The 14,830-nt window shown below is 35.0% G+C and overlaps 1 protein-coding gene and 1 long non-coding RNA gene across 7 annotated transcripts in view; both read right to left on the reverse strand.

Moving 5' to 3' along the window:
- Positions 1-5,853, reverse strand: part of LOC137239394 (uncharacterized) — an 853,500-nt gene extending 847,647 nt beyond the window's left edge. The window contains exon 1 of the long non-coding RNA XR_010949356.1: positions 5,666-5,853. This is a non-coding gene — a long non-coding RNA (uncharacterized lncRNA). The remainder of the gene's footprint in view (positions 1-5,665) is intronic.
- Positions 5,854-12,780: 6,927 nt separating this feature from the next.
- The window catches only part of uif (sushi, von Willebrand factor type A, EGF and pentraxin domain-containing protein uif), a 154,245-nt gene continuing 152,195 nt past the window's right edge, over positions 12,781-14,830 (reverse strand). For all 6 annotated transcript variants that reach the window (XM_067764660.1, XM_067764657.1, XM_067764655.1 and 3 more), the window contains 2 exons: positions 13,653-13,763; positions 12,781-13,569 (listed from right to left, as the gene is read on the reverse strand). In XM_067764660.1, the coding sequence (XP_067620761.1) occupies positions 13,538-13,569; positions 13,653-13,763 (143 nt within the window). In that variant the 3' untranslated portion in view covers positions 12,781-13,537. The remainder of the gene's footprint in view (positions 13,570-13,652; positions 13,764-14,830) is intronic.

Below are 14,830 nucleotides of genomic sequence, written 5' to 3' on the forward strand. Positions count from 1 at the left end.
CCCGACATACAAAATGTATGCCCTGCTTGCAATGTGTCCCCACATGACACCAACCATCTCTTTAATTGTAATGTGGAACCAACGCCTCTAACACCCCTTTCCTTATGGTCCACCCCTGTTGAAACGGCAAGTTTCCTTGGACTCCCGTTAGAGGATATTGATGACAATTTGTGATCGGTCGCGGCTATTAGGTGGGGCGAGCATTGCTACAACAACAACAGTACACATATCACCATTGGTGCACGCAGAGTCTAGTTCGTTTAGCGACTTTCTGCAATCTCTTGCAACTTTTAAGGAAGTGATCCGGCCTTGAAGAGCTTTTATCACTGCTTGAATGTCGGAGAAAATAGCAACCGACGTTAGATCATTAGATAGTAGTTAACGAGCTGAATCCCTTTTGGCAGCGTTCTTAGCGCCTTCAATAGCTCGCTAACCTTATACTTAAGGAGAGCGAAAAATCTCCTGAGCAGATACCATTGCCCACATAGCCATTTATTTTGGAGCCGTCCGTGAAGACTTTTGAGGATTCTGGGTATGGGGAGGGTAATAGACTTTGAATATAGGCAAAATAGGTGTCAAAATAGACCGTCGAGTTGTACAGAAAATCATTCTACTAAAAAAACCCCAGCGGGTTAGAGGGTTAGAATATACCCGTATGCCTGTCGTAAGAGGCGACTAAAATACCAGATTCAAGGGGTTTGTGTAGCGCAGCCCTTTCAGGTTGCCAGCGCAATACATAGCTTCTCCAAACCCAATTGTCCACCTCACCTATCACTATCCGTGGCGAATCCTGTTCCATTAACAGCCGACGCTCTAGCGACCTCGAACTCCTCATGGATCTAGGTGTGGGAGGGCGGACTGGCCTTGAAGGTGTCATGTGGTTATAACAAATCATTCCCGAGATGGTCGGACTTGGTGCCGGAACGTACCGGATCTGCATCCGGCAAAGGACTTTTGGCCTTCGGGGAGTGTCCTTATCGCTACTACAACAACAACTAAGGATCGCATATTTTTAGGCGCTCTAAATATTATGAATATGAGAACGCCGGCAAAAGCCAAGCGGCTGCTGTAAGGATTACTCTTGTGTGTTTGAATGGCTCACAATGGGGCATGGCAGCTGAGATACTTTCAAACTTTCATGAATCATAATACTACGTCCGTTTGAAAACATACAGATTTGTAAGTAAACTTGTAGGCTCGATGTCAGCGCTTGTAAAATAAATTAAATGCGTGCCTTACGACAATTCCACTTTAATCTTGTTTTTATTGTCAGCTCCGTTATTTGTATCTATGCTTGGTTGCTCTCAATTTTAATGCCTTTCATGCCCAATTCATTAGTCCACTTTGTCATGCGGCTTACACAACCGATGGTGCGTTAATGACAAACGATGTGTCAATGCGGCGACAACTAATTCATTACTGATTGGTAAATTCTATGAATATAGATACTTGAATTAAGTTGAAATGTCCGCTTTGTAGGGAGCCCACATAGCCTAAAAGCGTGCATAGTGTTTATGTGTAGGCTTAAGTAGTAGGCACAGAAATACTCAAACATTAACTAACGTCAATGGTAATCATGTTTTATTAGTGAGCAACAACAACAATGTGCATAATACCCACAATCACGCCTAATGACAAACTCTTGTTGACATTTACAAATTGGGTATTAAAGTAGTTGAACTTAGTTATTTCTACAAAGTTGCATAACATAGCATTACATAGCTTCTAAGTAGTAGAACTAAATACAAGAAATTCGCAAGACAACACAGCAGGACATTGGATTTACTACAAACATGCCAGCACTCACGCATACATACACATACAAACCAAATTCCGTACAAACTGATTTGCCTTAGTAAACGTGTTGCAATAACATCGATTTCTAACAAGACCTAGACAACTTACATGGACTTAAGCCCTTTTGAAAAGCAATCAGGAAGTACATATAGCAACAAAAAAGGCTTCAACTTCGTCGACTTCACACCCACAGCCATTGCCACAAAAAGTTAAAAGCATCCCTCATACGCGCATACAAAAATAAGTCAAGTGCAGGAAGTGAAAGTGCGTGTAAAAACACATTGGTAAGTCCATGCAAATATTTAGTCAAAGCTTTCGGCCGAAAGAAATGTTGAATCTTGTGACCAACGCAACGCACGACTGACTCACTAATACAGAGGACACGCCACATTTAACCCTCTTCAAAGTGTGACAAATTAAATATTTGAGTAGAAGAAGAAATATTGTTGGTGTCACCAATAAAAAAAAGTTTGATTGGGAACTAAAAATTGGCATGGCTAAGCTTGCGTTGCGTTATTGCGCTGGTACACAATATTGCCTTGATTGAGTTGCGTTTATACAGAAATTCCATAGATGAGGAACGCCTTGGGCTAGGTCAGGTTAGTTTGAACTGGCCACTCCGCGAGGACATTACATAGACTGAATGAGTCCGTAGTGTTACCATATATTTGTTACACGGCTAAACTGAAAAACCCTATCAAAAACCAGGGCCTCCGTTATAAAATAACTCCGTCCTCTTGGAAAGTACTAGATCCTTCCTAAGATCTATGACACTAGCTACTTCTAGATCCGGCAGCTCTAACACTCTAAATAGCTAGAGTCTTAGCCTCTCAGAGTACTAGCACACACGTGCTCGATCGTTTCCTCCTCCAATCCGCACTTCATACATCTGATATGACTTAGTATGCCTACTTTAAAGGCATGTGACGCCAGGAGGCAGTGTTAAGTCAGAATACCCGTCATGAGTCTACAAAAGTCTCTCTTTAAGGATAGGAGTAGCTTTGCACACCTACGCACGATCTTCGACACTTTACAACCCCACGCTTGGTCGATTATGTGCAACTCCCTCGTTTTCTCAATCTCGCCCAATCTAATTCGGGCGTCTAAAAGCAAGCTAACTCATCCGTTTTTTTTTTCATTCCCATCGATTCCCGTCTTCCTATCCCAATTCTTTCCGGGAACTGCTTACACTCTCACACACCTTTATTCTCCGTGCTGTGCCAGATTATTGCTTTAATTGTTGAATGAATACAGAAAAATTTAATTATGAGCTGCACGAGCATAATCAATTGAAACACAGCGGTTATGCTGACTGAACAATATAATGCGAATGAAATATGATGCTCAGGTCAAGAAGGTATTCAACCACAACGCGCCTACGAAATCAGAGGAAGAGCGCGACCCGCACACTTGGGTTCACGCAATTGGCGCCAGATAGCCCAACGAACACACATACTGAAAAAGCGACTTGTTGGACGGTGAAAACTGTTAAAACGGTTAAGTTATAGTTAAGTAATAATTTTGGAGCTATTCACACTTATATCATGATGCAACCAAGACTGCCTCAACAATTTTCGAGACCGAAATTTGTTATAAAAGAGACCAAACCATGGCGTGAAAAAATTTGAAATGGTGGTTGATTATCCACAAATACCAAATGATAGAAACGTATTGTGATACCACGGTATGGCTTAATTCGATGGGTTAGACCAACATAGGAGTCCAAAGAAGCTCGATGGATCCATTACATTAACCTTTCCAAGCACTATCAAGGACGAAAATATGATATTTAATAAATCTTCATGCTGGCGGTCACATATAAGTAGGTAAATCTTTTCTACAGACTCAACAGCAAGTATGAACAGGTGGAAGATCCACCGAAGGCAGCACTATCGATTCCTACAACGTTCACCAAAACGAAAACACAATTTCAGTACGGCCAAGAGGTCTGCGCATCACACGACATCAAATTAGTCACCGCGGTGAGTTATATTTAGCCGGTCGCTGTTGTGGACTGCTGCACTCATCACCTGATCGAAATCGCCACAAGAACGTCCGCATCACACCACCGACGAAAGGCAGTAATACTAGGTTCAAACACACACCAAATTGGCAATTTATACTATTTGGGCAATTTATTACGCAATTTGTCATATAATAAATTGTAATAATAAATTGCCAATTTAAAAAAAATTGCGTAATAAATTGTTTCAAACTGCAAATGCAACATTGTAAAGTGTGTTTATTGAGTATATTTAAACGTCAGTTACGCATGGCTGAACTATATGGTTGGCTCATCTCATCAGCTGATTTTAGGTCTTTCACTTCACTAGAGTAGGGATTGTCAAAAGAAGATCGCAAAATCAAAATGATACCAAAACATTGAACACATTTTCTTACAATACACAAAAATTTCAAAGTTTTATGTTTTCATTCCATTTCATTCGCCTAATAATGTGCGTGTTCATTTTGACAGTCTGAACAAAGGTATGTTCTCGCTGTAGAGATGAACCAACCACCTATCAAACTACTATTGTGTAAGCTAAATCGAGTTGTATGAACAGCACTTAATTCAAATAGAAATTTCCTCAATTTATTTTTCTGTTTGAACATAGTATAAGCGGCGAACGACAAAAGTTGGTTTTACATACATTAATTTAGAATAAATTTTTTTGTTATTCGTTTCTTTCTGAGTTTCCCTGTAATCCCTCTGTCTGGACTTTTTTCTGAATACCCGACAGACTTTGTTCTGCCCAAAAATTTGTTTAGCCGCATTTCCAAAGTGAGCCTAGCTTCTCGTCTTCACTCTCCAACCCTTCTCTTCTACTGTTTTCACCATGTTTCTACGTATTCTTGTCCATCCATTTATGCATTTTTCTTCTTGCCCCTACCGAATTCATGACCACTCCAAATACCGCTCCCGGACCCACACCCAATCCCCTTACTATTCTCACACACTCCAATCCCAGTTTCACTCCCACTTCCTCTACTTCTCACCTCATTTTCCTCATATATGGAATCTCAATATCAAACGTGGAATGCCTGCTTCACCTGACCGGCCGATTTCAAGACGTCCCTTTTCCCGACAATAGTCCTCTCTGTGATGAATCTACTTACTTGGTAAACAGTGATATTTGTCATACTGTAGCTTCTAAAAAAAATATTTTTTTTTAATGTCGCTTTCTCTCTCTCTAGTTTGATCGCTGTCCCTCTTCCGTATTCACTTTTTCGATTTTTCTGTCTACCACTCTCGCTAAATTACCCTCCCTTAATTTCCCTCTATTTTTTTTTTCAACTCCATCCCTTCTCTAGAGTACTCTCAAATGTCTCAAAAGTTCCCCAAGGAATTAGCTAGTTCAGGAGGTACCCCTGTACCAAACTTCAAGGAAATCATACCATAAATATTATTTTTTACAAGAGGTTAACCCTTGGTCCACTTGCCAGAGAGATAGAGTCCCTGTAACAAAGTTCAAGAAAATCGAAATAGAATTTTTTCGAACAGGCCAGCCACTGGTCCGCTTCCCAGGCGGAAAAGTTTCCCAAATATTAAGCAAGGCAAAGATGTACCCCTTACTCCCTCAGCGGGTTAGGGGGTCAGAATATACCCGCGGTAGGTATGCCTGTCGTAAGAGGCGACTAAAATATCAAATTCAAGGGGCTGTGTAGCGCAACCCTTCAGATTGCCAGCGCAATATACAGCTTCTCCAAACCCAATTGTCAACCTCACCTATCCGCGGTGAATCCTGTTTCACTAACAGACGAGGCTCTGGCGAATAAAGTCACAAACACATGTACAGAAGAAATATTTACATACATATTTATATATATGTATATATGCATAGGGGAATTTTTTCTTATTTTCACTTACCCAATACTCATAACACAATGTTCATTTTAAACTTCAACCATTTTTGTGACACCTTCCTTTTTCACTTGTTTTTTTTCTGTTTCTATAATCTAACACATTTCTGTTTCTATAATCTACATTTTCTTATTTAACAGTCACTCGCAATTATTTTCATTTTTGTACTTTATTAAACGTTTTTTATTAATTATCATGATAGTAGTAGGCACAGAAATACTCAAACATTAACTAACGTCAATGGTAATCATGTTTTATTAGTGAGCAACAACAACAATGTGCATAATACCCACAATCACGCCTAATGACAAACTCTTGTTGACATTTACAAATTGGGTATTAAAGTAGTTGAACTTAGTTATTTCTACAAAGTTGCATAACATAGCATTACATAGCTTCTAAGTAGTAGAACTAAATACAAGAAATTCGCAAGACAACACAGCAGGACATTGGATTTACTACAAACATGCCAGCACTCACGCATACATACACATACAAACCAAATTCCGTACAAACTGATTTGCCTTAGTAAACGTGTTGCAATAACATCGATTTCTAACAAGACCTAGACAACTTACATGGACTTAAGCCCTTTTGAAAAGCAATCAGGAAGTACATATAGCAACAAAAAAGGCTTCAACTTCGTCGACTTCACACCCACAGCCATTGCCACAAAAAGTTAAAAGCATCCCTCATACGCGCATACAAAAATAAGTCAAGTGCAGGAAGTGAAAGTGCGTGTAAAAACACATTGGTAAGTCCATGCAAATATTTAGTCAAAGCTTTCGGCCGAAAGAAATGTTGAATCTTGTGACCAACGCAACGCACGACTGACTCACTAATACAGAGGACACGCCACATTTAACCCTCTTCAAAGTGTGACAAATTAAATATTTGAGTAGAAGAAGAAATATTGTTGGTGTCACCAATAAAAAAAAGTTTGATTGGGAACTAAAAATTGGCATGGCTAAGCTTGCGTTGCGTTATTGCGCTGGTACACAATATTGCCTTGATTGAGTTGCGTTTATACAGAAATTCCATAGATGAGGAACGCCTTGGGCTAGGTCAGGTTAGTTTGAACTGGCCACTCCGCGAGGACATTACATAGACTGAATGAGTCCGTAGTGTTACCATATATTTGTTACACGGCTAAACTGAAAAACCCTATCAAAAACCAGGGCCTCCGTTATAAAATAACTCCGTCCTCTTGGAAAGTACTAGATCCTTCCTAAGATCTATGACACTAGCTACTTCTAGATCCGGCAGCTCTAACACTCTAAATAGCTAGAGTCTTAGCCTCTCAGAGTACTAGCACACACGTGCTCGATCGTTTCCTCCTCCAATCCGCACTTCATACATCTGATATGACTTAGTATGCCTACTTTAAAGGCATGTGACGCCAGGAGGCAGTGTTAAGTCAGAATACCCGTCATGAGTCTACAAAAGTCTCTCTTTAAGGATAGGAGTAGCTTTGCACACCTACGCACGATCTTCGACACTTTACAACCCCACGCTTGGTCGATTATGTGCAACTCCCTCGTTTTCTCAATCTCGCCCAATCTAATTCGGGCGTCTAAAAGCAAGCTAACTCATCCGTTTTTTTTTTCATTCCCATCGATTCCCGTCTTCCTATCCCAATTCTTTCCGGGAACTGCTTACACTCTCACACACCTTTATTCTCCGTGCTGTGCCAGATTATTGCTTTAATTGTTGAATGAATACAGAAAAATTTAATTATGAGCTGCACGAGCATAATCAATTGAAACACAGCGGTTATGCTGACTGAACAATATAATGCGAATGAAATATGATGCTCAGGTCAAGAAGGTATTCAACCACAACGCGCCTACGAAATCAGAGGAAGAGCGCGACCCGCACACTTGGGTTCACGCAATTGGCGCCAGATAGCCCAACGAACACACATACTGAAAAAGCGACTTGTTGGACGGTGAAAACTGTTAAAACGGTTAAGTTATAGTTAAGTAATAATTTTGGAGCTATTCACACTTATATCATGATGCAACCAAGACTGCCTCAACAATTTTCGAGACCGAAATTTGTTATAAAAGAGACCAAACCATGGCGTGAAAAAATTTGAAATGGTGGTTGATTATCCACAAATACCAAATGATAGAAACGTATTGTGATACCACGGTATGGCTTAATTCGATGGGTTAGACCAACATAGGAGTCCAAAGAAGCTCGATGGATCCATTACATTAACCTTTCCAAGCACTATCAAGGACGAAAATATGATATTTAATAAATCTTCATGCTGGCGGTCACATATAAGTAGGTAAATCTTTTCTACAGACTCAACAGCAAGTATGAACAGGTGGAAGATCCACCGAAGGCAGCACTATCGATTCCTACAACGTTCACCAAAACGAAAACACAATTTCAGTACGGCCAAGAGGTCTGCGCATCACACGACATCAAATTAGTCACCGCGGTGAGTTATATTTAGCCGGTCGCTGTTGTGGACTGCTGCACTCATCACCTGATCGAAATCGCCACAAGAACGTCCGCATCACACCACCGACGAAAGGCAGTAATACTAGGTTCAAACACACACCAAATTGGCAATTTATACTATTTGGGCAATTTATTACGCAATTTGTCATATAATAAATTGTAATAATAAATTGCCAATTTAAAAAAAATTGCGTAATAAATTGTTTCAAACTGCAAATGCAACATTGTAAAGTGTGTTTATTGAGTATATTTAAACGTCAGTTACGCATGGCTGAACTATATGGTTGGCTCATCTCATCAGCTGATTTTAGGTCTTTCACTTCACTAGAGTAGGGATTGTCAAAAGAAGATCGCAAAATCAAAATGATACCAAAACATTGAACACATTTTCTTACAATACACAAAAATTTCAAAGTTTTATGTTTTCATTCCATTTCATTCGCCTAATAATGTGCGTGTTCATTTTGACAGTCTGAACAAAGGTATGTTCTCGCTGTAGAGATGAACCAACCACCTATCAAACTACTATTGTGTAAGCTAAATCGAGTTGTATGAACAGCACTTAATTCAAATAGAAATTTCCTCAATTTATTTTTCTGTTTGAACATAGTATAAGCGGCGAACGACAAAAGTTGGTTTTACATACATTAATTTAGAATAAATTTTTTTGTTATTCGTTTCTTTCTGAGTTTCCCTGTAATCCCTCTGTCTGGACTTTTTTCTGAATACCCGACAGACTTTGTTCTGCCCAAAAATTTGTTTAGCCGCATTTCCAAAGTGAGCCTAGCTTCTCGTCTTCACTCTCCAACCCTTCTCTTCTACTGTTTTCACCATGTTTCTACGTATTCTTGTCCATCCATTTATGCATTTTTCTTCTTGCCCCTACCGAATTCATGACCACTCCAAATACCGCTCCCGGACCCACACCCAATCCCCTTACTATTCTCACACACTCCAATCCCAGTTTCACTCCCACTTCCTCTACTTCTCACCTCATTTTCCTCATATATGGAATCTCAATATCAAACGTGGAATGCCTGCTTCACCTGACCGGCCGATTTCAAGACGTCCCTTTTCCCGACAATAGTCCTCTCTGTGATGAATCTACTTACTTGGTAAACAGTGATATTTGTCATACTGTAGCTTCTAAAAAAAATATTTTTTTTTAATGTCGCTTTCTCTCTCTCTAGTTTGATCGCTGTCCCTCTTCCGTATTCACTTTTTCGATTTTTCTGTCTACCACTCTCGCTAAATTACCCTCCCTTAATTTCCCTCTATTTTTTTTTTCAACTCCATCCCTTCTCTAGAGTACTCTCAAATGTCTCAAAAGTTCCCCAAGGAATTAGCTAGTTCAGGAGGTACCCCTGTACCAAACTTCAAGGAAATCATACCATAAATATTATTTTTTACAAGAGGTTAACCCTTGGTCCACTTGCCAGAGAGATAGAGTCCCTGTAACAAAGTTCAAGAAAATCGAAATAGAATTTTTTCGAACAGGCCAGCCACTGGTCCGCTTCCCAGGCGGAAAAGTTTCCCAAATATTAAGCAAGGCAAAGATGTACCCCTTACTCCCTCAGCGGGTTAGGGGGTCAGAATATACCCGCGGTAGGTATGCCTGTCGTAAGAGGCGACTAAAATATCAAATTCAAGGGGCTGTGTAGCGCAACCCTTCAGATTGCCAGCGCAATATACAGCTTCTCCAAACCCAATTGTCAACCTCACCTATCCGCGGTGTATCCTGTTTCACTAACAGACGAGGCTCTGGCGAATAAAGTCACAAACACATGTACAGAAGAAATATTTACATACATATTTATATATATGTATATATGCATAGGGGAATTTTTTCTTATTTTCACTTACCCAATACTCATAACACAATGTTCATTTTAAACTTCAACCATTTTTGTGACACCTTCCTTTTTCACTTGTTTTTTTTCTGTTTCTATAATCTAACACATTTCTGTTTCTATAATCTACATTTTCTTATTTAACAGTCACTCGCAATTATTTTCATTTTTGTACTTTATTAAACGTTTTTTATTAATTATCATGATCGCGGAAAAATTCCATGCGTATTTTCGCTCTTGCAAACCGAAACTAAACTAAAAAGAGCCATGTGGTGAGAATACATAATAGTACGAATATACATACATACATACATAGAAAAGAATTAGAATGTACGTAGTCGAGTCGATATGAGCGAAATCAAACAGCAACTTAAGCCAACACGTCACTTACATACATATACATTCGTATGGGTATTCAAGTCTCTGAGCACATACACATTTGAGCGTGCACGTGCAAGAGATGCGAACACAGTTGTTTTAATGAAGAACCAGAGCAAACATGAGTTAATGCATGATTTTTATTATTGATACACAAAGTGTTGACAAAAACAAAGCACATAGTTGGGTAATTAGGTTTAAGTTGAGTTTTGTTTTGTTTTTTTTAGGGTTTTGCTGGTTGAAACATATTGCACATCATTTGGTTGGATTTATATGCAATAAAAATTGCACAAAAAATAAGAAAGAGAAATAAAATAAAGTAAAACGAACAAAGCAAAATAAAATGAAATGAAATGAAATATAATAAAATAAAATAAAATAAAATGAAATGAAATAAATTAGAATATGTAAAATTAAATTAAAAAAAAAATTAAATTAAATAAAATAAAATAAATAAACTTTTATTAAATTAAAAAAAGCTAAACTAAAATAAAATAAAATAAATTAACATGTAATAAAATAAAATAAATTAGAATAAGGTAAAATAAAATAAAATAATATAAAATAAAATAAAATGATATAAAATAAATGAAAGTAAAATAAAATAAAATAAGATGATATAAAATAAAATAAAATGAAATGAAATAAAATAAAGAAAAATAAAATAAAATAAAAAAAATAAAATAATATGATATAAAATGAAATGATATAAAATAAAATAAAATAAAATAAAATAAAATAAAATAAAATAAAATAAAATAAAATAAAATGAAATGAAATGAAATGAAACGAAACGAAACGCAATGAAATAAATTAACCTAAAATAAATTAACTAAAATAAAATAAATTAACTTTTAAAAAATAAAATATGCTAAAGTAAAATAAAATAAAATAAATTAGAATAAGATAAAATAAAATAAAATAATATAAAATAAAGTAAGTTAAATAAAATATAATAAAATAAAGTAAAATAAAATAAATTAAAATAAAATAACACTAATAAAATTTAATAAAACAAAATAAAATAAAATAAAATATAATAAAATAAAATGAAGTGGCATAAAATGAAATGATATAAAACAAAATAAAACAATATAAAATGAAATGAAATAAAAAATAATAATAAAAATTTAATTTAAAAAATAACAAAATAAAATAATTAAAAAATTATGAAACGAATAAAATAAAAATAAAATTTAAAAAATATAATAAATTGAAGTAAAATAAGAAAAAAAAAATTAAATAAACCCTAAAAAAATGAAATAAAACAAAACAAACGAAATAAAGTAAAGGTAAATTAAAAAAAAGAAAAAACGAAATAAAATAAAGTAAAAAAAAATAAAATAAATTATATTAAAATAAAATAATAAAAAATATATTTCAACAAACAAATAATAATATATAATACAAATAAAAAAATTTAATAAGAAACCCAGACCCTAAAATGAACTAAAACTTATCGAAAGGCCTCTGGTTTGCTAAAACTGAATTCCACATTAGATTTTAAATTTTTTTTTTTTTTTTTTTTTTGAGATTTTCTTACATTTACGTTTTTCGTTTTTCGTTTGCATTTAATGCGTAATTTTTCCACAAAAATTTGTTTTTATTAAAAATTAACCCATGCCATTTTGCTATAATTTCTCTCACAAGCATATTTTGACTTCCCGATATTTACTACTGATAAATTGATACATTCGTTCCAAAGTGAATAACGTGCCTAAAAGCAGGCTTCAAATTTGTGATGCATAAATATCGCAAAGCTAAAACAGTTTAAACAACAATATCTCAATTTTCAGAGGAAGCTTTCTTAAAATTAAAACTACTTACACTTTCAAGAAAAATAGTTGCACCTTCAAATTTTACAAGTTGTTTTCTAATAAAAATAAGTTTGATTTTAGCGCTTTCAGTTGCAAATAACTCGAAAAACTGAACTAATTTAAACTTTCTGACACCGTATTTAGATTCGGCCTACCGCATCATAAACGCATTGTCTCATTTCTGGGTCCAAAATTTGTCGGTTTGTGTATTCAACCAAAAGGGAAAAAGCTACAAGGATATGTAAAAAATATTATGTATTTATTTTATATAGTACAAAATACAATATCTTTAGATGTATAATATTAATTACATTATATTATTATTATTTAAAAGTTTAAACTATCATATAACGACGACTATGATTGCTGCAAAAAAACTACACGCAAATTAAAAATAGTGAATATTTAAAGCAGCATACATTTTTTCAATTAAAAGAAAAATTAAAAAAGTAAAAACTAAAAATAACTACAAAAATTTAAAATGTTAATAAAAAAATTTTAAATTAAGTAACTATATTTTTAGGCATGCCACTAAAGTTTCGTTGTATGTTTTTTTTTAGAAAAATAGAAAAAAAATTATACACCTACAATGTATAAAAAAAAACGTGTGAAGTGGCGCCAATAAACTATAGCTGCATATACTTTTTACTAAGTAATTATTAACTAAATGAAACTTAAAAGCTTATCAACTAATTAAATATAATTATTATTTTGCACGCTATTTGACAATAACTAATTATATGAATATTGTTAACAAATTTTGCAGCTTTCAAAGCTTCATATTAAATTATGTAATTTCTATAATTTGTCTGTTGTATTGGTGACCTTAAAACAGTAAAACAAAAGTTAACGAAAAAAGCTCAATGCAAATATGTAGCAATCTTTTAGGCGCACTACTCCAGTGCTTTCAGAAAAAAACTATATTTATGCTATTACAAACACCTCAATGTATACTTAATTCACTTCAATTACAACAATTCAATATAAAGCTTTTATATTTTTCGATAATTTTTTCATGCAAATATTATGAGTATTTAAAACATCAACAATTTATAATATTGCAGGCAGTGATTTTATATTTTTTGTTAAGTAGATCTAAATTTTTTCTTTGCTGCTTTTATTGCCTAATTTATATGTATGTAGGTATATGTATGTACTTAACTATTCGTTTATATAAATAACAAAGTGTCAGCGCCTTTTAATTTTATTTTGTTTGTCTGTATCAACCGACGCTGATTCGTTTGTTTTATGACCACAATTTTATTGCTTCCCTTTGTTGGGCGTCTATGTGTGTGCGTGTGTATGTGCACGTGTATGTGTGTGTGTGTGTGTGTGTAGGTGTAAAAAGCACTAAATGCTTATTGAACTTCACTGTCACTGTCGCTCTTTTCTATCAAAATAAAAATTTATAAATACAAAAAAAAAATTAATTAATGTTTCTTATCAAATTATAGATGATTTAATTTATGCTACCTTTCTTGCCGGTATAAGCGTGTCGTTTCAGTCGATCGTATAAGTCTTCTTTAGTTCCATAGAGCGAAGCGTTTGACCTCGCCAACGTACTCATTTTACCGCCATGTAGGCCTGAAATATAATTGATGAAATTAATAAATTAGAAAAAAAACTAACATAACATAGCATGGCTTAACATAAAACAATATAGCGGGTTACCTACGCAGCGCGATATGCCCAGACAGCTCATTATCGAAGTAGGAGAACAGAACGTAGCATAACATGGCTTAACATCACGCTCGTCATAAATGAACATATCTTTACATAACACAAAATAACTAATATACAAAGAGCATCACTTAAAATAGTGGATCATGACATAGCGCTCCATAACGCAAATGTATTATGACGTACCATAACATAACATAACATTACCAACCATAACATAACATAACATAATATAGCATAACATAACACATTCACGAGAACAGCAAAACGTAACATAGCTACGTAAAACCATAACATAGTACATCATAACATTGAATACAACAAACAATTTCTTTGAAAAGCTTCAAGAATGAAGCTTTCGAGTCTTTGAACTAACTTTTTGGATGAAAGCTTTAAGAAACGGAGAAATGAGCGAACAGCGCTTTTGTTGGGACTAAATCTTTGGATAAAAGATATGAAGCATATATGGAACCCTTTTAAGAATATGCGTTTACAAAGCATAACGCAACATGACAAAACTTAATACATCATAACATGACATAAGATATAATAACGTACATAACACAACTGACATACAAAATATATTAGAGCGCCCTACGATTAAGAGGTTTAATTTGGCAAAATTTCAAAATGCAGCTATAGCGGATATGACAAAGCTTTTATTGGAAATCTCAAATCTTTGAAAAAAGCTTTCGGACATAAGCAAAATTCCAGAAGCTCCATTTTCCAAATTTCTAAGCAAAGATTATGAATCATGATACTGAGCTTTCTGAAAGAGCTTTTTGTCCTTATTTTCTGAGCATACAGGCATTTTTCCAGAGACTGTTTCACGGAAACTTTAAAGCTCAAGATAAAGCTTTCAACTCTAAATATTTTTCTTAGCATGAAGAACTAAGAAAAATTGTGAAGAAAACTATTCATATTTTTACGTGGCATATAAAACTGGCTAAGCTTTTGAAATAAAAGGTTTT

Source organism: Eurosta solidaginis, chromosome 2 (genome assembly GCF_040869045.1).
Source record: "Eurosta solidaginis isolate ZX-2024a chromosome 2, ASM4086904v1, whole genome shotgun sequence".
NCBI lineage: Eukaryota > Metazoa > Arthropoda > Insecta > Diptera > Tephritidae > Eurosta > Eurosta solidaginis.